Below are 25,998 nucleotides of genomic sequence, written 5' to 3'. Positions count from 1 at the left end.
TGACCCAGCTGGCAGCAGACCTGCCCCTGAGCCCCCAGGTGAGAGCGTGGCCTGATTGATGGCTTGATTGGCGCCCTGGGAGATCTGATGAGGAGAACTCCACTGAGCCTGCCCAGATTTCTGACCCTGAGAACCGGGAGATAACAGAGGGGTGTCTTGTTACGCTGTATAAAGCGTGTGGTAATTTGTCACACAGCAAGAGGAGAGGAACACAGGAGCCCTCTGGAAATGTCTACAACGGTCCTCTGCCTGCCTCTTCTCAACTCCAGCTCAATCAGTGCTTGACTTGCAGAGAGACAAAGAATGGGCATTAGTAGAGCAAAATTAAACCGGAGAGGGTCGCTATTATTGTTGTTGTCTTTGGTCACTGACCCATTCGGGCCAGTAGCTCCATCTCTCTCTCCCCTGTTGGTGCTGCCCTCCCCAGGCCCGCACAGCATCAAATCTTCCCTTCTGCCCTCTGCCAGGGCTTATGGTTTTCAACAAAAGCCTCTGTGCTCCAGCTAGATCCCTGATGCTCCCAGGACCCCAGGTGGGTTTAACACAAACAATTAGAAATGTAAATACAGACCCTGCAGAACACAGACCTCGAGGCACACAGACCTCAAGCAACCACGGTGGTAACAGTGTGTGTCTTTAAGAATTAGATACTGTGGGGTGCCTGGGTGGCTCAGTGGTTTAAGCCTCTGCATTCAGCTTAGGTCGTGATCTCACGGTCCTGGGATCGAGCCCCGCATCGGGCTCTCTGCTCGGCATGGAGCCTGCTTCCTTCTCTCTCTCTGTCTGCGCCTCTGCCTACTTGTGATCTCTGTCAAATAAATAAATAAAATCTTAAAAAAAAAAAAAAAGAATTAGATACCGTGGGGCGCCTGGGTCGCTCAGTGGGTTAAGCCTCTGCCTTTGGCTTGGGTCATGATCTCAGGGTCCTGGGATGGAGCCCCACATCAGGCTCTCTGCTCAGTAGGGAGCCTGCTTCTCCCTCTCCCTCTGCCTGCCGCTCTGCCTACTTGGGCTCTCTCTCTCTGTTAAACAAACAAAAAAACCCCACAAAAACAAACAAACCTTAAAAAAAAAAAAGCTCCCATGTCTAAGGTTCGGCCTCATCCAAGCTCCATGGGCTCAGCAGAATGGCACTCAAGAATCCAGCTCTTCAGACACTTCATTCCTCATTCCAGAAATCCTCCTTTCCCTGTGCAAATCAAATGACTCCATCCAACAAAACTGCTCTTATTTCTAAATGATTTTCAAGTGCCTTGCTTGATCCCTGAGCAAAGCTAATCCCCACCAACCCCCTCCCTGCCTTTCTTCTTAAGCAACTTTGCTCAGTCCTCATTTAAGGGTTCGCTTCATTCTTTCTGCTTTGCACTGAGTAGCTATTTATGCGGGCCCCTCACCCTCAACTCCCTCCAGCTCTGCGGGGGCAGGGGCTACATCCCATTTATCTTCACGTCTCCCCAGGCCTGCCGGGGGAACACTCAGCACATGTTTAAGAGGTTCATTCCGAGCGCTGAGTTGGACTTACAGTTGAGATTTCCTTTGCTGTCAGGTTTCGGGTAGGGCCTTAAGATCCCTTGATCCAGGGAAAGAAGGGCTGTGCAGCTGCTGCAGCCCGCCCCTGGGGTCCTCCAACCCAGGAAGCTGCAGAGAAGGGGGAGGAGAAGGAAGCTCCAGATGGAGAGGAGGGAGTGCCAACCTTGCTTCCTGCCCCTCAGCCAGCAGCAAGCCGACTTGCTTCTCTAATTTGATCTTTTCTCTTGCTTTGGCCAAGGCTGAGTGCATTCCCTATAGAGCAAGAGTGAAACAATGCAGTTGCTGTTTCAAAGCCGGGGAAAAAGAGTGGTGGTGGGAAAACGTGAAGAAAGCATGTTCCTTGATTTATTTTTTTTAAATGTATGTTATGGGAGAAGTAGGCAAGAAGACAAAATATGCAGTACATTCTGAACCATGAAGGAAAGACACTTTCTATAGCCCTTTAAAATCTTTCATACTACAGTTAATCAAGTATCGAATCACTCAGCAAACTCTGCATACACTGTATGCCTCCCTTTGCACAACTGGTGGATGAGCCTGTCTCCATTTATAAACCAGAGGGTCTCAGGGCTGGGGCTTGCTGCTGTTCACCCTCACGCCCTGATGCCTAGCACAGTGCCTGGAGGACTGCAAAGAGCTCAGGGTAGGGTGGCTGGCCAGCCCTGGGGATTGAAAAGGGGCAGCAGAGTCTTGGGGCCAGGGGGCCAAGTACTTCCAGGAGAAGGGGATAATGAGCACTGACAAAGCATCAGGGAAAGGCCAAGTCAGCTTATCCTGAAAAGGAGCCAGAGCTGTGGAAATTAGGAGGAAGGGAAATCATGGAAGAAGGCAGCTTGCAACTGGGTAAAAAGTAAATGGAAGAAACACTGAACGATGGGCACAAATAAGTCTTTTTAAAAATTCACTTAAATGTACATTGTGACTTGGCCAGTAAAATAAACTATAGAATATGATGCGGCAATTAAAAGAATAAAGTAAAACCACCCCATGGTTTCTTAACCTCAGCATTACTTGCATTTTGGGTGGACAATTCTTTTTTTTTTTTTTTTTAGAAGATTGATTTATTTGAGAGAGAGAGCATGCATGAGTGATGGGCAGGGTGCAGAGGGAGAGAGAGAACCTCAAGTAGACACCACACGGAGCACAGAGCCTGATGCAAGGCTTGATCCCATGACCCTGAGATCAGGACCTGAGCTGAAACCAAGAGTCAGGCACTTAGACAGTTGTGTTACCCTGGTGCCCCTGAGTGGACAGTTCTTGGTTGGGGGCTATCTTATGCATTGCAGAATGTTTAGCAGCATCCTTGACTTCTATCTATGAGATACCAGAGTAGCAACTCAGCCTGCAACCACCAAAAATGTCTCCAGAAATCGCCAAATGTCCTTTGAGGAGCAAAACTGCCCCCAGTCAAGAACCACTGCTCTATATGTACTCACTGGTTAAGATCTCCAAGGCAGATCATTGAGTGGAAAACATGTCACAAAAAACTCCATTTTACATGGTACCATTTACATGGAAAAAGCATTCTACACGCACGCGCGCACACACACGCGCGCATGCACGCGCACTCGTGCACACCCATGCACGATATCCATATTATGTAAGTAAGCACAACTAGAGTGCCTAGAAAGACAAAACTTTTAGCAGACTAGGGCAGGGAGTCACAGTGAATCTTGACTTTATCTGGACTGTTTGTGTCTTTAAAAAAAGAAAATGGAAATGTACTCGGTGGGAAAATTTGTTTGGAAACTGAAGATACAGAGAAAGTACTTGTTAATTGCTCCCTGACAAACTTTCAAGAGGAAGAAGGTGGCCAGAATGAGGCGGAATGAAAGGAAGGAATTTTTAGGACGTGGGAAAATTGAGCTAATTCAGTCAGGTCCTAATTTTGTATAAAGCTTATGAAGAGAGGGGCGAATACCTTCCAGAATGCTTCCACTTATTAGCTCAAGATTTCAATGATGCTTTGCCAGCGTTGAGTTTCCCACTACAGTTAAATATGTATGAAATGACAGAACTCCTCTTTTCTGTTTTTCCACTGCATGTTTCTTTAATTTGTGTTTCTTTGGTGTGTGTACGGCTTTCTGTAACTGAAGTGCTGATGCCATTATGGAAACTGTCACTCTTCCGAGTTGGAAAGACCCGAGAATGAAAGCTCACTTTGCCTTCTGTTGGGTCTGGCATGGCTGAGTACACTGCAGGAGTGTATTTGTTTTTCATTAATTTGTTTGTCATTTTTCTCCATGATCTATGGAACATTTATTTCCCCTGCAGCAAAAGGATCTGAAATGTCAGAGGTTTCTCTTGGTTTTGCTGGGGTAATGAATTGTAGAGAAAAAGAAATTTTTCTTATATGCTAGTTGATTGTGGAAGGAGACATTTTGTGACCTTTTGCTATTTTACAGTGATAATGAATTTCCTGACAAACCTGGAAACTTTGGGCTTCTTTACTGAAATAATAAGGTTTGAGGAATAACTTTGACCTGGACCTTTGTGGAATTAATCAAATACAGATTTTGGAAAAATTGATGAGTTTGGTCTTTACCGAGACACTCTAATTTATTTCTGTCACTGAGGCAAGTAGACAGATCTGTACCACATCTATACCACATCAAAACATCAAACAACTAACTACAGACCCAAATCCCTGAACAGAGATTTACACACATGTGGTGGGAGGGAGCCTAGGTTCAGGGACTTCTAGCTTGATCACTGTTTGCTTTGTTTCCTTTTTCTTTTTTTCTTCTCTTCCTTCTTTTCTTTTTAATTGCAAGAATAATACAATCTTGTAGAAAACCTGGCCTATGCTGAACAGAATGAAAAAGATAATAGGAAATCATCCATAACCTCATTCTCCAAAAGCAATGGGCCATCACACCATTTTGGTCTGCTCCTTCTAATCCTGTTTTGATGCCTATCATTTATAATTGAGATGATACTGAACATAAAATTTTATATTCTGTGTTTTCTTTCCTCCTAAATAGTGCATACGATGTTTTGTTTGTGATCTCTAAACACTTTAAAGGAAAACTATACTGAGTCCTTAGGAAGTTCTAAACAAAGGCCACAATTCATGGGGAAAAGGAAGGAATAGATCTTTTAATTTTTTTTTTTTTTAGATTTTATTTATTTATTTGAGAGAGAGAGAGTGAGAACTAATATGCACGAGCATGAGGAGCAGCACGCAGAGGGAGAAGTAGACTCCCCACTGAGCGGGGAGCTGGACTTGGGGCTCCATCTCAGGACCCAGGGATCATGTCCTGAGCCAAAGGCAGACACTAAACTGACTGAGCCACGCAGGTGCCCCAGGAATAGATGTTCTTTGCAATATTTTAGGAACATCAGATTTTCCCATTGTTCCCCTGCATGTGTTAATGGATAAGATGTATTTTTCAGATTCTCTGACACTGTAAATATGCATGCGCCTTTATGTTTGAAAGCTGAGATGAGAAAACAAGGCTGTTGAGTCAGGATGCCAGCCGAGCTCACATAATGGCTCTGGATGAGGGTGCTCTGGGTCTGTCAGAGACAATGACTGACCCACAGGTGTCACAGCTAGTGCTGTGACCAACCAGACAGATGTGTGGATGTCAGCGCCTATGTCAGTACCCTTTCTGCCAGGGTACTGGCGGGGAAGACTCCTTCTCCACAGAAGTAGCATAATCAGTTCCCTGATTCTCTACGTATTCTCTCTGGGAGCTTGCTGGGATTGTCTACACCCATTCCTAATATCCTGCAAGACAGAGGAAGTACTTGAAAGGTGTCAGAACTCACAACCCAAACAGGGTCTCAGAGAATTTAGGTAGAAGTATTAGTACCTCATTCTTGACTTCTGGTGGGGTGTAGATGCTCAGTTCACTGTCATTTCTTAGAAGTTTAGATATTCTTTGTGGTTGTTGACAGGATGAGAACATAAGGAACAAAAGGAAAAAGGAAGGGAGCTTCTGAGTTGAGCTCTAAAATCTTCACGTCTTGCTCAACTGAATGTACTTTGAAATTTTTCATCAAACACCAGATTATTTTACGATAAGAAAACAATTTGGTATTTGGAAAATCAGAAAGATCATGTAAAATGCTACCTAGCTAGCCTAAACAGGAGCTCAGGGGAAGTTACAAAATTGTAACTACAATTATATATTGATTATATAATTACTTAAGTAATTAATACATTAGCAATTATAAAACAGTTCTGAAATTTAAGATCTTGTATCTCTGTCTCCAACTGCATATCTCACAAAATATTTCAAGAATCTTAAATCAAATATTCACACAAACATTTTAAATTATAAATCTTGACGGTGCCTGGGTGGCTCAGTCAGTTAAGCGTTTCTCTTTGGCTCAGGTCATGATCCTGGAGTCCCAGGATCCAGCCCCGCATGGGGCTCCCTGCTCAATGGGGAGCCTGTTTCTCCCTCTGCTGCTCCCCCTGCTAGTGCTCTCACTCTCTCTCTCTCAAAAATCAATCAATCAATCAATCAATCAATCTTTAAAAAACAATTTTAGATCTTGGATTCCAAATTGGGTGAAAGTGCTGTTTCCGCTGGGGGCTACTCGAAGTGTGATCAGAGACCCAGCACTGGCACCCCCTGGGAGCTCGGCAGAAATCCTGAATCAGGTGATCTCTATACTCAGTCAAGTTTGAGAAGCTCAGGTGTAGACTAGGGTGAGGAGCAGACCTCTACAAATACAAGTGTTTGCCCCCGGTGAGGAGAGGAGAGTTCCTAGGAGATTCCGAAAAGCTGTTAGTACTGTTCACAGACTGCTTTCTTCTTCCCCACTAACAGGGGGAATTTCTAGTATTTTCATCACCACCTTGCTGGTGTGGAGAATCTGCTCCTGACTGCGGAGGGAGACTACAGCTCAAATAACCAGCTTTGGCTTTCTGAAGTGGGAAAACAATGCCAACGTCGCCATGCTCTGGATTTGGGGCCAAGATAAGATAGAGAAAAAGAGGATGGTTGGTCTGAAAGCGTCTGAACAGTTGCAGAGTGGATGAATAATGCAGTGCATTTTGGCTGATTATTATTATTATTTTTTTAAGATTTTATTTATGTATTTGACGGGAGGGAGAGAGATCACAAATAGGCAGAGCAGCAGGCAGAGAGAAGGGGGAAGCAGACCCCCCCCCATGGAGCAGGGAGCCTAATGTGGGGCTCAATCCCAGGACCCTGAGATCATGATCCGGGCCGAAGGCAGAGGCTTAACCCACTGAGCCACCCAGGCCCCCCACTGGCTGATTATGGACTCCAAAACTCTCACCTGCTTACTTCTGCTTCTAGAAGAAAAGCAGGGCAATGCAAGTTTTGAGGAGGGCTCAAAGGCAGGCCTAAGGTCAGGAACGTGTTTGGTTTATCAGTTAGGGGAATTTAAACTCAAACCCACTTGGTTTTTAACTCAACTTAATCACTCACATGTGATGAAGTGCCATCAAGTCATCTAAAAGAAAGCAGTCACTGCACAATGGAATAGCTGATGTCATGCTAGGAGCTGCCAAGCCCTCAACAAACTGGAAAGTGATTTTTAGGAGGGAAAATGTAAAATTATGAAAAACACATAGTTTTTAGATTTGCTTGCATGCTCTTCCAAGTGTCTGGTGATTTATGAACATCTCTCTGCATTCTTTTCTAATTTGGTTTCCACTGTCAACATTTTCATTTTAAAAGAATGCGTAATTGTTTGAGCTCAATGCAGGGTATATGCTGTTCTTTTTAATTTGTGAAAAGATTCTGAAAAAGTAACCTCATACACATTTGAAAATATAGTTAAAATTAGAAGGCAGAAGTTTCGATTTTTTTTTTTAAGTCTCTAACATCTAAATGTTTAAACATGTTTTGTTAACACTTAAAAATCAAGAATTGTATTCTAACTTGTCCAAGAAATAACCCAAGCCCAACCCTCAACTTTCTTTATTTTTTAATTCATTTTTTATTATTTTAAAAAGATTTTATTTATTCATTTAAGGGAAAGAGAGGCGAAGACAGAGAGAGCACAAGCAGGGGTAAAGGTAGAGGGAGAGGGAGAAGCAGACTCCCTGCTGAGCTGGGAGCTGGACCTGGGGCTCGATCCCAGGACCTGGAGATCATGACCTGAGCAGAAGGCAGATGCCCAACCATCTGAGCCACCCAGACACTCCCTCAACTTTCTTTAAATGAACTATATATATTACAAAGAATTCTTATATCTCAGGCAAATGATTATAAGGGAGAGTGATACCGGAGCTGAGTTTCTCTTTCCTCTTTCTTATTTTCTCTTTTGAGCAACAAGGAGCTAAAAGTTAGATAAGCACTGAATTATTTTCTGTAAGAAATTTTTACCAAATGATATAAAAGGCTCTGAAATGAATTTTGTAAGTTGCCAAAATAATCATGACTTCCTGATAAGTCACCATAAATTTATACTCATGTTGGACACGAGTACACTTGAGTGTCTGACACTAGCTGCAAGGAAACCAAATCTAAGTTTTCTATATCTTACTTTATGAACAAACATTAGCTACTACAAATCAAATACCTCTGACATCTATCCAAACTCTTTTTTAAAAGATCTTTTAAAGGCTTTCTCAAGCCTTTCCTTTTCTCTTGGTTCTTTTTTTTTTTTTTTTTTAAGATTTTATTTATTTATTTGACAGAGAGAGAGGACAAGCAGGCAGAGAGGCAGGCACAGAGAGAGGAGGAAGCAGGCTCCCCGCTGAGCAGAGAGCCTGATGAGGGGCTCAATCTCAGGACCCTGGGATCATGACCTGAGCCGAAGGCAGCGGCTTAACCCACTGAGCCACTCAGGCGCCCCCTTTTCTCCTGGTTCTTAAATGATTCTCGCTCTCTGTCAAATAAATAAAAATCTTAAAAAAAAAAAAACCCTTTAAATGCGGGACATTTAGTCAACAACTGCTTTGTGTTGGGACACTGTTCTAGATACTTGCGTACAGTAATGAATACAAAAGATAAAAATGTCTGTCTTCATGGGACTTATATTTTAATGGGAGAAGATGATAAATATTTAGAATACAATTATGACAGATGGTGTTGTGTGCTCTAAAGTCATGCAGGCATGGGGGACAGGGCAGGGCTGGGAGCATTATGCCTAGACAGTTTCTGGAACCCCCTGCATTATTGGCCTTAGTTTCTTTGGATTTTTCTCCTCGTGATTGCTCTCAACTCCCTTACATCACCATGTATGCACGCTCTTTAAAACTGCTCCTGTGGAGGCATTTAGGTGAGAGAGCAACTAAGCACAGGTATCTAACACCCCTGATGTTTTATTTTTATTTTTAAAAAGATTTTATTTATTTATTTGACACAGAGAGAGAGAGATCACAAGTAGGCAGAGAGGCAGGCAGAGGGGGAGAGGGAAGCAGGCTCCCTGCTTAGCAAAGATGTGGGACTCAATCCCAGGACCCTGAGATCATGACCTGAGCCGAAGGCAGAGGCTTAACCCACTGAGCCACCCAGGGGCACCACCCCTGACATTTTAAAGGGAGAAGCTAGAGCTGACTGAAAGCTCCTTTCCTGGGAAAATGGCATGGTGCCCCCGGAAATAAGGAAGAGACCTACTAACAGACTTTGGAAATCAGGGCAGGTCACAGGATAGAAAAGAAGCCTTCAAGTGATAATCTCTTTCACTACTATGAGTCAGAGGACTAGGAAACACCCATGCCAGCAAGTCCAAGGGCACCTCCAGCATCACAAAGGATCCATCCTAACACAGGGTGCATTGGCACCAGGGAAAGAGCTGGGCATAGCCACTTACATATCTGGAATAGAGTCTGTAACATTGGCTCTCTGTCAAGGGCTCCGTCAAATACCAAGAAACTACCTAGAGACTATTTTCCCTTACTAGGAGGGCCCACTGCACCAGACAACTTTTCCTCATCCACTGGCTAATAGAGAGATCACTGAGCTAGTTCTATGTATCTTTTATAAACTAGTCCTCCTGTTTTTATATTTGAATGTATCCTAACACCAGGCAAGATGGAACCCAAAGATAATTAATCGATGCCATTTTTAGCAAAACCACCTGCTTTATACTCAGTAATAAAATCATATGAACATGGAGCAGAATAAAATATATATAAATATGACAATATTGCACGACATAAAAGGAGACGAACTTATATGTAGCATCCCTGACAACCGTTTACTGAAGAGTCAACTGTCAGCCTCAACTTTGTGTACTTAATACAATCAAATGAAATAGTAACTCTATGAAGGAGGCAAAAGATACAATGATGAGAAAAAAAATTTTTTTTAAACAAAGAGAGCTGGAAAGCCTACAGAGAGGCAGTGAGGAAAAAGATTTGCCATACTCTATTTTGAAATGCCACCAGAAGTATTAAAGAGACACAGAACGAGATCTGTTAACAAAAACAAACAAAAGATCATTGAAGTGGAACTCACCCCAAAATGTGGAGGGAAATGGCAAAGAGATAAAAATGACAAGTGACAGAAGATACGCATGAAGGACAAAGGATATCAAACATACAGGTAAGGGTGTTACTGCCCAAAAGACCATAGTACATTTTAAAAAAGATAAAAGTCTAAACATCTATCAGATTAAAATTTTCCTGGGATAAAAAAAAATCTTGAATTGTGCAGTACTTTAACTCTCTACCAAGAAAAACTGATGAAATAAATTGAAATACACTGGTGATATGTATGTTTAACTATGTTAAAACATATATGTTTTTAACTATGGGTACCAGAGATAGAACACTACAATTATCCAATCGAGGGAGAAAACAAGATACTTAGCTCTAAAGCAAGAGTATCAGGCTATACTGAGATTACTCTTCTGCAACAAAAGATGCCAGAGACCATAAGCAAAGTCTACAGAATTATGAAGAAAAAAGAAAAAATAACCATGGGATTATTTACCCAACCAACTGTCATTATGGGCAAAAGTAACAGAAAGCTATATTCTCAAATATGCAAGGCTTCAGAAAGTATATTATGCATGAAATTTCCATGGCAAGATGATAATTCAAAGATGTACCAAACAAACAAGAATCAAAATAAAATTTCTATCTCAAGATGAAATTATAGTAAAAGGAAGGAAGCACTTAAGTCTATATGTAATTTATATAAAATTAAATCTGTTTTTCACTCCTATATCCTGGGATAATTTCCCAAATAAACTAACTATATGCAAGTCTTTGTCTCATGCTCTACTTTTTGCGAATGAAGACAGTAAGCAAGAATGAATAACTCAATACATGAAACTAAAAATTTTGCTATGGTCAAATGTCCATAAAGTTTGATAAAAGATTAAAAAAAAAACTACTTGCAAGATTACATTCTCAATAATGCAATTAAGATGGAAATTAAAACAAAAAAAGATGATGAAAGGCCATATGCCTGAAAGTTTCAAAACATAATTTTAACCTATTTGGGTTGAAGAAAAAAGAAAATATTTCTTGTGATAATAAATATATGATAGATAAAAACAGAACATACCGCTATGTATAGGATATAGCTGATACAGTATACAATAATAATTTTAGAGGTTTAAATTTTTATATATTTTAAAAAGACTGAAAATAATGAGTTGAATTTTCAACTTACATTAAGAAAAACAACAACAGCAACACAACAACAAAGGGAGTAAATAATTACTGGCATAAAAGCAGACATATGGGCCAATGGAACAAATAGAGAATCTGGAAATAAACCCAAGAACACACAATGGGGAAAGAGACTTCTTTCACAAATGCTGTTGGAAAACTTCTTACACAAATGGAGACTTCTTACACAAATGCTGTTGGAAAAACTGAATATCTACATGCAAAAGAATGAAATTAGACCCTTATACACAAAAATCAACTAAAAAAGATTTAATGTAAGGTCTAAAACTGTAAAACTCCTTGACACAAACATAGGGACAAAACTTTGTGGCATTGGTCTTGGCAATGATTTTTTTTTGGATATGACACCAAAAACACAAACAATAAAGGCAAAAATAGTCAAGTGAAACTACTAAAAAGCTTCTGTACAGCAAAAGAAAAAAAAATCAATGAAATGAAAAGGGAACCTATAGAATGGGAGAAAATATTTGCAAACCATAAATCTGTTAAGAGTTAATACCCAAAAGGAACACATTCCACTCAATAGAAGAAAAGTCCAATTAAAAAATGGGCAAAGGATCAAAAAGCAAGAAGTGTTTGCAAGTCTGTGGATAAAAGGGAACCCCTATGCACTGTTTCTCATGAATTGGTTCAGCCACTACGGAAAGTAGTATGCAGTTTCCTCAACAATAGCATGGAGTTTCCTCAAAAAATTAAAAATGGAACTACCATATTATCCAGCAATCCTACCTCTGGGATATATCTAAAGTAAATGAAAACAGGATATTGAAGAGATATTGGCATTCCCATGTTCACTTCAGTATTGTTCATAATAGCCAAGATATGGAAACAACCTAAGTGTCTATCAGTGGATGAATGGATAAGGATGATATGGAATATAAATATAAATATATTTTTGTATATAATACATATATTAAAAATATATAATAGTACATATAATACTATTCAGCCATAAGAAAGAAGAGAATCCTGCCACTTGTGACAACATGAATGAACCACAAAAGCATTATTTTAAGTAAAATAAGTCAGACTGAGAAGGACAAACACTGTATGATTTCACTCATATATGGAATCTAAAAAAGAACTGAACTCATAGTGCCAGAGAGTGGACTGATGGTTCCCAGGGGTGGTGGTGATGGGGACAGAGGAAATGGTAGCTGGTGGTTAGAAGGCACAAACTTCCAATTATAAGATGAAAAAGTTCTGGGTACCGAAAGCACAGCATAGTATTTAGTTAACAGTACTATACTGTATACTTGGAAATTATTTAAAAAGTGGTCTTAAATGGTTTTACTACCAAAAATCCAAAATACCAAAAAAAAAAAGGTAACTATGGAGATAATGGGCTTGTTAACTAACTTTATTGTGGTAATCATTTCATAATATAAGCATATGTCAAAACATCACATTATATACCTTAAACTTACATAATGTGATATCTCAAATATATCTCCATAAAGCTGGAAGAAAAAAAGATAAGTATCTCCAATGCACAAAAATACTCTTCCATAGGACACAAAAAGAGGAAACACCATTCAAGTTATTTTATGACAACAGCATAACCTTAACCAAAATATTACAAAGATAATTCAAGAAATCATAATAACAAGATATTCTTATATATAAACATGAATGTAAAAATGCTGAATAAAGTATTAGGAAATTTTATCTAGCAATGCATAAATTGTAACTCAAAAATGCAAATTTAACATCAGAAAATTAATAAAGAAAAATGGATATGATCATATAGAGGCAGAAAATATTTGAAAAAAAACAAACACCTATTCATAATTTAGAAAATTTTACAAACTAGGAACAGAAGGGTGTTTTTTTACTCTGATAGAGAGTATAAAAAGTCTATAATGAACATTATAGTCAGTGGGAATACTTTGAAAGTTTTCCCTCCTGGCCTGGGAATAAAACAAGGGTAACATATCACCATTTTTATTCAACACTGAATAAAAACAGCAATAAGATAAGAAAAAGTAAAAGGTGCACGAGTAGAATAAGGAACAAATTGTCATTATTAAAGATAATTTCCTTGCTGATATACAAACTCAAGAAATTATTAGATTTGGTAATGGGATTTAAAACTGACACTAATTGGATATAAGACTAAAGGTAAAATGAATATCCAAAACTCAACTGCATTCCTATTTATTAACAAATAACAGAATTCAAATAGAAAAAAGGACCATTTGTATATGTGCTGCCGAAGCGAGCACGAAAGGACCATTTGTAAAAGCAACAAAAACACAAGATATGAAAAAATAAATAATAAAAAATCTTGAAAATTATAATACTTTACAGGAAGTCATACAAGAAGACAACATCAAAGGACATCTATACTATGTTCATGGGCAAAACGATCTGTAAGTTTGATGCAACTTTAATTAAAATCTCTAATTTTTTTTCAAGATGGTAGGCATAACCATAATGATTTTGCTATTTTTAAACTGTAAACTTATTTAGCATTCACACTGTTACACCTAAATACATTTTTTATTTGTTTTTTTTTTTAATTTTTTAAAGATTTTATTTGTTTGACAGAGAGAGCACAAGCAAGCAGAGCAGCAGGCAGAGGGAGAGGGAGAAGTGGGCTCTCTATCTAGCTCAGAGCCTGATATGGGGCTCAATCCCAGGACCCTGGGATCATAACCTGAGCCAAAGGCCGCTGCTTAATTACTGAGCCACCCAGGTGCCCCAAATACATTTTTTAAAGCGCCAAATGTAAATGACTAAATCTTTGTAGAACTAGAAGAAAATATAAGTGAATATTTGAACTCAGGATGAAGAATTGTTTAAATTTATAAACACAGAATTCTGCAAAGTGAAAATTTTTACTTTTTAAAAGATACTAAAAATTAAAAGAAAAATTATTCGCTACATAAGAACAATGAATATTTTAATAATCAAAAAGTTCTTACAAACTGATAAGGGAAACATTTTTTCCTTTACATAAGAAAAAGATAGGAACTGGTAATTACAGCCAATAAACAAAAATAAGCCTAACCTCGGCAGCAAAGAGATCCAACATAAAGCAATACATTATTTTATTTACAAAATTGGCAAATGTTTTAAGAAATGCTAATATACCCTGTAGCCAAGATTCCAGAAAATAAACATTCTCACATAGTGATGGTAGAAATAATTCATACATTATTTCAGGGAAGCAAATGGCCAATAGATAAAAAAAGGAGCTTCAAAATGTTTACACCCTTTGACCTAGGAATTCTGCTTTTAAACATTATCCTCTCAAAATAATGGATGGTCACTGCAGATTTATTTATATAAATGAAACTTTGAAAATACAGCAACACATGCAGAAACAGGGTTAATGACTACCTATTCCACATATTAGAATTGTAGATCCAGGTTAGAGAATGACATGCAGCCGTAGACAAAATTGTTAAACGAAAATTTTAAAGATGAAAAATTTCACCCTTCCTTATGTTAACAAATTAAGCAATGAAATAATATATCATAGGATCCAAATTCTGTGAAAATGTGTGATATGCGGGTGTCAGTCTGTAGAGGGGAAAGAGGGAAAACAGAAAAAAAAAGACAAATTATAACATTGCTACTTTGAGGTAGCAGGATAGCGAGATTGTGGTGATTTTTACCTTTATCTCTGAACATTTCTGTATTTGTCAAAATTTCTAGACAACACTTCTCCTCTGTATTACTTGTATAAGAAACAAGCTGGTGGCTTCCCTTCTAGCAGAACAAGTCTAGCCTCCTCAGTCCGACACAACAGTCTGTATTATCTCATCTTCTTCCTGCCTTCCCTTTGTCTCAACAGACTTACACATACACCCTTTTGCTCACGCGCTCGTGTGTCTCAGGACTTTCCTTTCCACCTCAGGAACTCTTCATTCAGGGTTCCAGGCAAGGCTTCCTTCCCTTCCTTAACCAGCCTGTGTGACTGAGCCCACCACCAAAAAGCAGCTACCAGACTCTATGGCAATTAATCCACAAGTAATCAAGTACAGTTTGCAACATCTCTACTACTGCAGCCTTGAACTATTATTTGATTTTCTTTTAACTTTTTGTATGTTTTGGTTCTTCCCTCCAAGTAGATTACGAGCTATTTTTTGCCATTTTTCATAAAGTCTAGTGCAACGAAGTAGGTGTCTGTGGTGCATAGAATAATGGCCTAAACCCCAGAGCCTGTGAAAATTTTAGGTTATAGGACAAAGGGGAACTAAGATGGCAGATGGCGTTAAGGTTGCCAATCAGCTGACCTTCAAACAGGGAGATTAGCCTGGATTATCTAGCTGGGCCTAATGTAATCCCAAGAAGCCTCAAAAAGGTAGAAGAGCTCAGAAGAGGCATGAGGACAGAAGTAAGGTTGGAGTGATGTGTTATAGGGACTCAACTCTCCATTGTTGGCTTTGAAGATGGAGGAAGAGGGCACAGGCCAAGCAAGGGGAGCAGCCTCCCCAGGCTGGAAAAGGCACAGATGTGGATTCTCCCCCAGAGAATCCAGAAAGGAATATAGCCCTGCAAACACTCTGGATTTTTGTTCAGTGAGATCCATGTCAGACATTTAACCTACAGAATTGGACATGAATTTGTGTGGTTTTAAGTCATTAAGTTTATGGTAATTTGTTCTGGCAGCGATAGAAAATTAATACAGTGTTAAATATTATTTTCATTCATTCACATTTAAATCAAGAAAGATAAAACCAAAGTTATTAAAATAATGGACCCATTTCAGACTATACTTTTTGAGGAAGTCTATCCTAATCACCCCCAAATGCCTCTCACTATTTCTTTATTTCTCCTTAGCACTTATGTATCCAATTTACATCACTTATCATTTGTTGCTACTTATTTTATTACTGTGTTAATATCACTTCCTGGGCACACAGTTTTTTCTCTCATTCAAAATGCTCTTCAGAAGCAGGGGTCATTCCCTAGATATTTGCTGCCAGAGGTAACAGACTTCAGTTTATAAATGCCTGATTATTAACATCTTACGTTATGGATTAATTACACGGGAGACCACGTACTCAGCTTTCTTCTCAGAAATGTTTTTATAAAAGTTTTATTTCAGTCTTATACAGAAGTATCCTCAAGCCCCTAAAAAAAATCTGACCAGACTAGTAAATATCTAGAAAGGGGACTTACTACACTTTAATTCCACTGGATATGTCCCCCAAAATTTCACGAGGTTTTATGTTTTTCCGAACTTTCTTGGTTGACTATTTCGAGAAAGTCGTAAGGATTTCTCCACGTAGATTGCAAGACTAGGGAAGTGAGGTGGAAAGATGTCTGGTCTGCAGGGGGAGAGAAAAAGTCTAGACATCCTCGAATCTCAAACAGACCTGGGTACTGAGCAGGCTCTGGTGTGCAGGAGGGACTCCGTGGAGGGTCTAGTCTATTTTGTGTTGAGTGTCAGAATCAGCACAGACCTCTGAATCAACTAGAATTACGAGACTACTCTTGGAGGGCCAAGGCTAAAATTTCTAGGCTGTACCAGAATTAAAGAAAAGGAAGGAAATAAGTGGTCGGTTGGAGACAAGAGGATTTGGTCTCATCATAATCCTGGGGGAAAAGAGAAAAGCTGATGTGTAAATAGGGTTCTGGGCAAGTAAGTACATGGCGTTGTGGAGAAGGGAGTGCCAGGCGGCAGCTGGCCCCGGCCACATGCTCTTCTCCCAGAGGCAGGGCTGCCCTGCCCTTCAAGTCCGCTTCTGTCATCTGGCTCTGGGAAGCCTTAAAAAAGTTGCTTACTCTCATTTCTCCAAACATAAAATTGGGGCAGTGGGATTTGTCATTTCTGTGTAGCCCAGGCCTGTGGTAAGGATTAATTAGTGTTTTTAAAGGGCTGTGGGTTTGGTGTGGTTTATTTATTTTCTCAGGATGAAAGCCAGTATGCCAGCACCAAGTGTTAACAACGAGGGTTTGATGTATGTTACTTGAGATGCGCTGTGTGAAGTGGGATGGTTGGGTTATGAGGCTTCGGGGACTGCCTTTGGCATCAAAAAGGCCACATTTCCAAACACACTTTAGTGCTCCCCAAAGCGAAGGGGGCAGAAGAAAAGCCTTTGAAAATTAAAAAGGGGCAAAGTCACCTGAGTTTAGGCTCTGCGACCAAGGGCACATACTAAGCTACACGAAGGAACATTTGATGAGCCGCTTAATGACAAATATTAGCAGGTAGAGGGGACCCAGAATTCTGCTAACTTGGTGACAAGCTGCAAAATGAGCTCCCATATTCAATAAGGACAAGGGACGCTAGCAGAGGCCATCAGGGTCTGCTCACACACTAGCTTGGCCACCACACCACAGGTGGGCATGGGGCAGAGACACAAGTGCGCCCCAAGTCCCACTCACTGAAGACCCAGCAGCTTTCCAGATAGGAAAGTCTCATGAGAACACTTTGGGCTGGTTTTCTTTTTGTTAGTTAGTTTGTTAAGATTTTATTTGTTTGTGTGTGTGTGTGTGTGTGTGTGTGTGTGAGAGAGAGAGAGAGAGAGAGAGAGAGAGAGGACAAGCAGGGGGAGCAGCAGGCAGAGGGAGAAGCGGGATCCCCACTGAGCAAGGTGCCCAATGCAGGACTCAATCCCAGGACCCTGGGATCATGACCTGAGCTGAAGGTATCAGATGCTTAACCTACTAGCCACCCACGTGTCTCCAGGCTGGTTTTCAAAAGTCTATCTTTATGGCTTCATTCCTGATTAGGGAAGTGAGATGTGCTCATTACTAAAACTTACAACTGGAGAACTACATAAAACAGAAAGTGCAGACACCCCTCTCCCAATCCCAGTAGCCAGAACATAATTATTATGAACTCTTTGGGGGACATATTTACCAGACACAGATATAATTGTCTTCAATTTATAAGCAAGGAAAAGGATAACTCAGAGAACTTATCCACAAGCTTATAGGAAGTAAGTCAAAGCTGGAATTGAAACCCAGACTTAAGGACACCCCAGAACTCTGCATGTTCCACTAGGCTACACACCCTGTCCCCACACTCCACACCATCCTGCAGTGGAATTACTACAGGGCTCTGTAGGACTTGCATAACCGTCTTTACACACAGAAGCTGCTGTCACTCAGACAGTCAGGTTGCATATGAAACTGGAAGTTAGTCACAGCTAGACCCATTTTTCCAGACACATGTAAGTGTGTAATGCTCTAGTGACACTTGAGTGGGTGGCTGTAACACAGATCTGGACGTCCCTTTTGCCCAAATCCCTTGCAGAACAGAAAACAAAGAGACTCCTTAAATTAGGAGGACATGACTTGTGTATGAGGCTCGAACCTGGAAAGCCCTGAATTCTGGGTCTCTTATTTATTAGCTGTGTGTGACCATTGCCTCAGTTTCCCCTTCCAGATTATAAAGAGGGGGGACAAACTGATTGCCTTCTAATTTCTGGTATTCTGTGCATGGAGAGCAATGCAAGGTGGTGGGCTTCACGCATCCCCCAAACTTTTCTTATTCTGCTCAATGTCTAATTTTAGGCTGAAGGGCAGAAGGTTGCTACTTCACCAATATGCGCAGAAAGAAATGAATGTGCTTTGAAAATAAAGTATGATATTATTGCTCTTGCTAGATTTATTCTAATTAAATGAGTGGGTGACAGCCAACTTGAATGATTAATTTATTAGCAGGCGTTCTTTCAGTGTGTACAAATCTCCACAACAAAAGGGATTGAGAGGAAAACCTGGGTGGCTCAGCGGGTTAAGCACTGCACTCTTTTTTTTTTTTTTTTTTTTTAAAGATTTTATATATTTATTTGACACAGAGAGAGAGAGAGAGATCACAAGTAGGCAGAGAGAGAGGGGGAAGCAGGCTCCCTGCTGAGCAGAGCGCCCGATGCGGGGCTCCATCCCAGGACCTTGAGACCATGACCCGAGCCAAAGGCAGAGGCCTAACCCACTGAGCCACCCAGGCACCCTAGCATCGCACTCTTGATTGTCGCCCAGGTCAGGATCCCTGGGTTGTAAGATCAAACCCCGCCTGCATCAGGCTCCACGGTGGGTATAAAACTTGAGATTCTCTCTCCCTCTCCCCCTCCTCTCCATCTCCCTCCTCCCAGTAAACAAAGCAGTGGGGGATTGAAAGGGTTACAGATGAAATCTCGCCCACCTTGGAACTGACAGCTCTGGATGGGTAAAACACAGGAATATAAATGATCACGCATGAGGTGGCAAGAGCTCAGTGTCCTAGGATGCTCCAGAAAAGCTCGAGACACTCCAGTTTGGAGGCAGAGCTTCATGGAGGAGCAGTGATGCGAACTGGTCCCTAGAGAAGTGTCAGAAAAGCACAAGAAGAGGAAGGGGGCTGAAGGTGGGCACTGCAACCATGCTGAGGGGTCGTGTAAGCTGAATGACGGAGGTTGTAGCTCAGGCGTCTGCACGAGGCTGTGGGCAGCTGGGGATCATGGATAGCTGGCAAGCTGGGAAGGGACAGGCCATGTCCATGGCCTCTTCCAGACCAGCTTCTAACAAAACTTAAAGTCTAACTGATCTCCAGTACCTACATCAGTACCTAGCTTGTACCTGCTGATGAAATCGTCTCAGAAACGGACTAAATGTTGCTGTACAGAGGAAACAGGAAGGCGCACCGAGCACGCAAACCTGGACAGCTCTTAGATCTTGTGTACAGAATTGGCAATTTTACCACAGAAAATGTGTGCGAGAGAGAGGGAGGGAAAGACTCTTCTTTTACTCTGTAATCAAGAGCAGAAATAACATCTCATTATAACCTTTAAAGAAAGGAGGCCTTTTAAGTGAAATAGTAACAAAGCTGTACAGAAACACTTTGAAGACTTGGCCTTTGGTGGTGTGGAAACTGCTAACATCTGTCAGTGCCCTTCGTCTATGACCAAGCTCCTACCAGAAGAATCTGAGCGCTTTGTAGGCACGCACGTGTGTCAGGTGTATATGTATACATCATACAGCCAGATGTATGAGAGTCATACAACCAGATGTATGAGAGAATTCTAACGATACACAGAATGTCACATCTGAAATCCAAGGTGAGTTGTGGTCTCAGATGGTGTGGGCTCATCACTTCAGAACAGCGCCTGTCAAGCCTGCTGCCTGTGGGATGGGTGTATATATTTTCTCTAAGGCAAACTAACCCCTCTGAAATTAGTTGTTCTCGTGGTCTGAGGCATGCTGGCTAGAACCTGAGGGCGTTTGGAGCAGAGGCTCCTCAGAAGCCTGTCGAGCTAGGCTCACACCTGCAGTATCTCAGGGCCTAGCTGGAATCTCGGCTGCTCCCTACCACTTCAGAGAGTTCCAGGCTTCCCATGAATTAGCTTAAAGGGCATCATCCCTGTCCCTAGGGCTCTCACAGGTCTCCTCCACTGACTACCCTGTACTGCTCAAGAAGGACACTGAGTCTAGGTTAGCCTACTGGAAAGAAATATTTATTTATTTTTAAAGATTTTATTTATTTATTTGAGAGACAGACATAGAGAGAGAGAGAACACAAGCAGGAGGAACGGGAAGAAGCAGAGGGAGAAGGAGACTCCCTGCTGAGCAGGGAGCCGGATGTGGGGCTCGATCCCAGAACCCTGAAATCATGACCTGAGCCGAAGTTAGACGCTTAGCTGACCAAGCCACCCAGGCTCCCCTAGAAAGAAGTATTTTAAAGACACATGGGAATAAATAATTCTTAGAATCTATTCTTAGAAAGGAAGGAGGGAAGAGAAAAAGGTACTATCTGAACAGAATCCAAAACGTGTCTGTCCAAGGTTACCTCAGAACAAAGCCTTTAAAGATGAATAGAAAGTTTCCTCAAAGCACACAGGAAAGCAATTACAGCCCACAGGTCTGACGCTGGCCATGGGGGTGAGGGTTGACGTGGAGATAAAAGCAGAGCTAGAGACAGGGCATGGAGAGGACAGTGAGCAATGAAACAATGCAAGGGAACTTGCCAAGAATGGAACACAAAGAGAAGAGAAGAGCAAGAAGCAGCAGGGCCCCGGACTCCGAGGGGAAGTGAGGCTGAGCCAAGTGCACAGGCAGGGACTTTAGAAGTATTTCATAATGCTTAAGAATTCATGAACCTTCTTGAAACACTTAGTGATTAATAATATTCTATGGTTAAAAAAATAAGTTCTGATATCCTCATGTCTTTTTTTTTTTTTTAAAGATTTTATTTATTTATTTGTCAGAGAGAGAGCGAGCGAGAGCAAGCACAGGCAGACAGAGTGGAAGGCAGAGTCAGAGGGAGAAGCAGGCTCCCTGCGGAGCAAGGAGCCCGATGCGGGACTCGATCCCAGGACGCCGGGATCATGACCTGAGCCGAAGACAGCTGCCTAACCAACTGAGCCACCCAGGCGTCCCTGATATCCTCATGTCTTATCCAATAAAATTTTATTTATCTGGTAATATTGAAATAAAATAAAATTGTAAATTTATTTTCCTGATAATTAAAAAAGAAGAAGAAGAAGAAGAAGAAGAAGAAGAAGAAGAAGAAGAAAGAAGAAAGAAGAAGAAGAAGAAGTATATATACTCGTCTCTCACAGAGATCTAGCAAAGGGACTGAAGAGAGGGAGGGGAAATCCCACATCCATCCTTCTGGCTGCAGGCAAGCATGAGAGTGGGCATTTACAAACTGGATAAGTAGCTTCAAACATCTGTATATGATAATGTTAATGGTCACCAGCCACTTCCTAATTTTAAATTATTTTTTTTTTAGGAACAAAATGTAAGCTGTAAGTTCAGGGATTAAAGGTGGGTGTGAATTGCCATCGGGAGATACCTTTAGGTTCAGGAAAGGCTAAGAGACAGTAAGACAATGACTTTAACCTGATGATCTACTATCATTCATTAAGAAGGATTTGGCGAGAAATGACCATGATGGTGGGCTCTGGGCTGTGCACTGGGGATATGGCAGTAAATGAAAAAGACCCTGGCCTCATGAATTTCTAGGCTCTTCTTTGGTTTTGCATTTTGCAACACATATTTTTAATTGTGGTTAAAAAAAAATTACAAAATTTACCATTTTAACTGTTTTTAAGTGTCCCGTTCAATGGTACTAAGTACATTCACATGGCTGTGCAACCTGCACCACATCCCCCCACTGAACTCCCTTCATCTTGCAAAATTGAAACTACAGCCATTAAACACAAACTCCCCATCTCGCCCCCTCCAACCTCTGGCAGCCCTTTTTCTACTCTCCTGTCTCTATAAATTTTGACTGTATGTACTGCATTAAATGGAATCCTGCAGTATTTGTCTTTTCGTGACTGGCTTATTTCACAAGTGTTCTCAAGGTTCATCCACAGTGTAGCGTGTGCCAGAATTTCCTTCCTCTTTAACGCTAAACAGTAGCCCACGGTATGTGCATACCACATTTTATTTATCCTTTTGTCCCACCAGCTGTGCATTCCCAATTTACATGCCCACCAATGCGCCTAAGTGGTGCCATTTCTCCACATCCTCACCAACACTTGTTATTTTCCTTCCTTTTTTTCTTTCTTCCTTTCTTTTTTTACTTTTCATAGTAGCCATCCTAGTGGGTGTGAGCTGTGGTTCTTTGAATCTGTTTCTGCTTTACTGCAGAATCTCCTGGTCTGTGGGAAATGCTACAACCTGTGGTGTGTGTCTTTGTCTGTCCCGGTCTTCTGAGAATATCTTTAGTATTCATAGCCAACCTACAATGTACCAAGGGTCTGCGGCCATGAAAAAAGACCGAACTCCACCAGTAGAGGGGATGCCCTGTACTCTTAGAGTAAGAGGGAGGGGGTAAAGCTGCTAAACCCCAAAAGGCCAGCTTCTGAGAGGATGTGGTACTACTTAGAAGATAGGGCTCTGCCAGGAAATGTCTAATGCTTGTTCCTCTGATTCATGATAGGATGAGACATTGGTCCACAACCCCCAACAAGACCCACTAAAGGGGAGAGGGCAGACGGAAAAGTGGATCGATGCAGTGATGTTTTAGAACGGGGAACAGAAAAGTGGGCAGGATGTAGTAATAACGAAATCCTACAATTCAAATTACTCTAGCACTTATAATGTTTCTAACATTCTCACTTGTATTTATCCGTGTACAAGGACACCTTTGGCTATGTCACTGCTTAGTAATGAGTGCGGGGTGGAAAAGGAGAGAAACTGAGTCAGCAGCTTTGCTCCTTTGAGGCCTTATTTATATAAGGACCCACAGAATGTTGAAGGTGGAAGGGACCTGAGACACCATTTAATTCAATCTTTGCTTCACAGGTGAGGAAACTGGTAAAGTGGTTGTTGGGAAGGTAGAGATGGGATGTCATCCTCCTGTGCTCTAGTAAGGACAAACAATCTAGGAAGTGTTGGAGTTAGAAACCAAAGACACCATCCTGGGATAACACTGACTCAACGGTCAATCTGTAATTTACACTCTAGATTGGCTGCTAAATGATTTTATTCCGCAAAGCCTCTAGAACATATTCATAAAACATACACTATAAATAGGATTCACAGACTTGGTTGTTGTCCTATAAATACAAATTTTCTTAGAGCTAGATTTCATCCACCCCACCCCCAAATTAACTGCATATTAAAGGAAATGGGCTGGCAGCATCCTCCTATGAAGCAGGGTGCCCCCAAAGATAGTTCTCCTTATTTTAGCTTCTATTGCACAGTGGATGGAAATGAATATAAGAACTGGGGAGAAAAGCTTGAGGTGTTGTATACAAGGTGGCGGGAGGGGCACTTTGCTGCTTGCAGGCAGAGACAGAAGTGAATGCAGACCAACAATGAATGTGGTCATGTGTTGACGCCAACAGCAGACAATGTCCCTCATTATAAGCAGGAGTCAGAGCAAGAGTCCTGGTTGGCAGGGAGGGCCAACAGTGAGGTCTGGAGTGGGCTTCGGGGAGGGGCTGGGGGCTGCAGAAGGCCAGAAAAATGTCTCTGAACTTGGGACAGCAGTAAAGGGTCATTGTAAGTCCATAATTCAATATTTGGGAAACTGAGTTGAAGAAAAGTCGAGGGACTTGTTTAAGGCCTTATAATCTATGGGTGGCAAAAGTAAAATGATTCTCTCTTCTGATTTCCGTGCCCTCCTTTAACTTTTATATGGGAGAAAACTTGTGCCCGTGCTGGGACTGAGCTGGGGCCCTGTGGGAAGATCGCAAAAACCAGAGCAGGTTGTGCTAGAAGCCCAGCAGCCAGCAGTGCTGTGGCTGGGTTACACGGAAATACAGAACTCAAGCTCCCAGTTTTGTTTGTTTTCTTTCTTCCTTCCTTCCTCCCTCTCTCTTACCCTCCCTATTCCCTCCTCCCTCCCTTCCAAGAGAAAAAGCATGCACAGGCAAGCGGTGGGGAGGAGCAGAGGCAGAGGGAGAGAGAGAATGGTAAGCAGACTCCAGCTGAGCATGGAGCCCAATATGAGGCTCCATCTCACGATCCTGAGAGCATGACCTGGGCCCAAACCAAGATTCACACACCTAACCAACTGAGCCACCCAGGCACCCCCTCCCTCACCCCTCACAGCTTCTGATGCTAAGAAAAATTCAGCTTGATGAGTGGAAGGCCTCCTTGGATGTCATACCGGGTTTCTCAGGGCATTAAACTACCTAGAAGTTTCACAAACCCTTCCTGCCTCTCCTCTTTCCTTCTGGCCACCCCTGGAAATTCTGGGATCACTGGTTAAGAATCACTGCTCTAGTGAGCCAATTATAGACTAGAATGTGTCACACCCCTTTGGTGTGCTGGGGCACAGAAAAGGTTAGAAACCATGGAGGTCGTGGCCACCGTAAGTAGTCATGGGTCTGTGCTCCTCCTACACAGCTGATCCAATTACTGCCCAGCACCTGCCACAACAATCCTTCTAGACTACTAGAAATACAAAGCAAACTCACAAGTAATTTTAAATTCTCTTTCAACCACATAGAATTCTCTATTCACATAGAATTCTCTATCAACCCACAAAGGGAAAAGGAAACATGGGAAATTAATAATAAATTTAATTCAACATATCAAAATATTGCCATTTCAATGAGTATAAGTATATATTATGATATATTTCACATTTTTCATACTAAGTCGTCACAATCTGATGTGTATTTTATACTTGCAGCACATCTCAATTCACAATTAGCTACATTTCAAGTGTTTAAAAGCCACCTATGGCTAGTGGCTACCAAACACACCTACAATCACCCTGCCTCTCACTGACATGTGAGAGAAATAGCAGTTTCTCCATACTATATCCATCCCGACCTGCCTCAGGCCGTTTTCTTTCCACTTGGGTGCTAATTCTATCCCAGCAATCTTCCATTTAGTCAAGAAATCATCACTGAGGGCCTACCCACTGCTGGGTATTCATGTTAACTTACAAGGATGAAAAGATAAATAAGACACAGATCCTGACTTCCAGGAGCTCTCACCTTGGTGGGAAATGAAGGCACATACAAGAGAATTTGCTGAAGGCTCTACACACAGATACACACAAAAGGCTGCTGAGGAAGGATATTCTGGGGTTCCAAGAAGCATTCGCATACATGGGACATTTATGTTGAGTTTTAAGGGATGGAGAAAAATCGTGGAAGGGCAGGGAAAGGTGTTTCAGCCACAGAGAAAAGCATATTCAAGACAAAACAGGATGATCTGCATGTGTCTAGCAGGGCAAGGACTGGCTGGAGGTGGCCGGTGCGGAGAGCAGGGGCTCAAGTGCCCATTGACACACAACCAGTGTGAGGTTGTTGTCTGCGCAGGGAAATCCCGGGGCAAGTTGCAGCACAGACTGGAGAGGACAAAGAAGTCAGGAAAGCCTGAACGACAGAATGAAGGAATGAAGGGTGTGGCCATATGTCTAGAAAGGAGGGAATGTCAGCACCCAAGGGAATGAATGAAATGGAAGAGCACTGTTCCTGTGAAGAGTCTTCAGATGACGCTTAATGAGGGAGGCAGGACAAAGGGCCTAAGAGCTAAGGCTT

The 25,998-nt window shown here is 41.6% G+C and overlaps 1 protein-coding gene across 2 annotated transcripts in view; it reads right to left on the bottom strand.

The window, feature by feature from the left end:
- The window catches only part of ARSB (arylsulfatase B), a 168,597-nt gene that overhangs the window by 37,081 nt on the left and 105,518 nt on the right, over window positions 1-25,998 (bottom strand). Inside the window, exon 7 of one of the 2 annotated variants that reach the window (XM_045074528.1) lies at window positions 14,616-14,635. The exons of the other annotated variant lie outside the window; for it this stretch is intronic. Within the exon in view, the coding sequence (XP_044930463.1) occupies window positions 14,631-14,635 (5 nt within the window). The 3' untranslated portion in view covers window positions 14,616-14,630. Of the gene's footprint in view, window positions 1-14,615; window positions 14,636-25,998 lie in introns of those variants that run through there. 2 annotated transcript variants of the gene reach the window in all.

Source organism: Mustela putorius, unplaced genomic scaffold, assembly GCF_011764305.1.
Source record: "Mustela putorius furo isolate JIRA1106 unplaced genomic scaffold, ASM1176430v1.1 tig00537350_pilon_pilon_pilon, whole genome shotgun sequence".
In the NCBI taxonomy this organism is placed as follows: Eukaryota; Metazoa; Chordata; class Mammalia; order Carnivora; family Mustelidae; genus Mustela; species Mustela putorius.
Note: the sequence above shows the minus strand (reverse complement) of the source record. Positions and strands in the feature narration are given on the sequence as shown.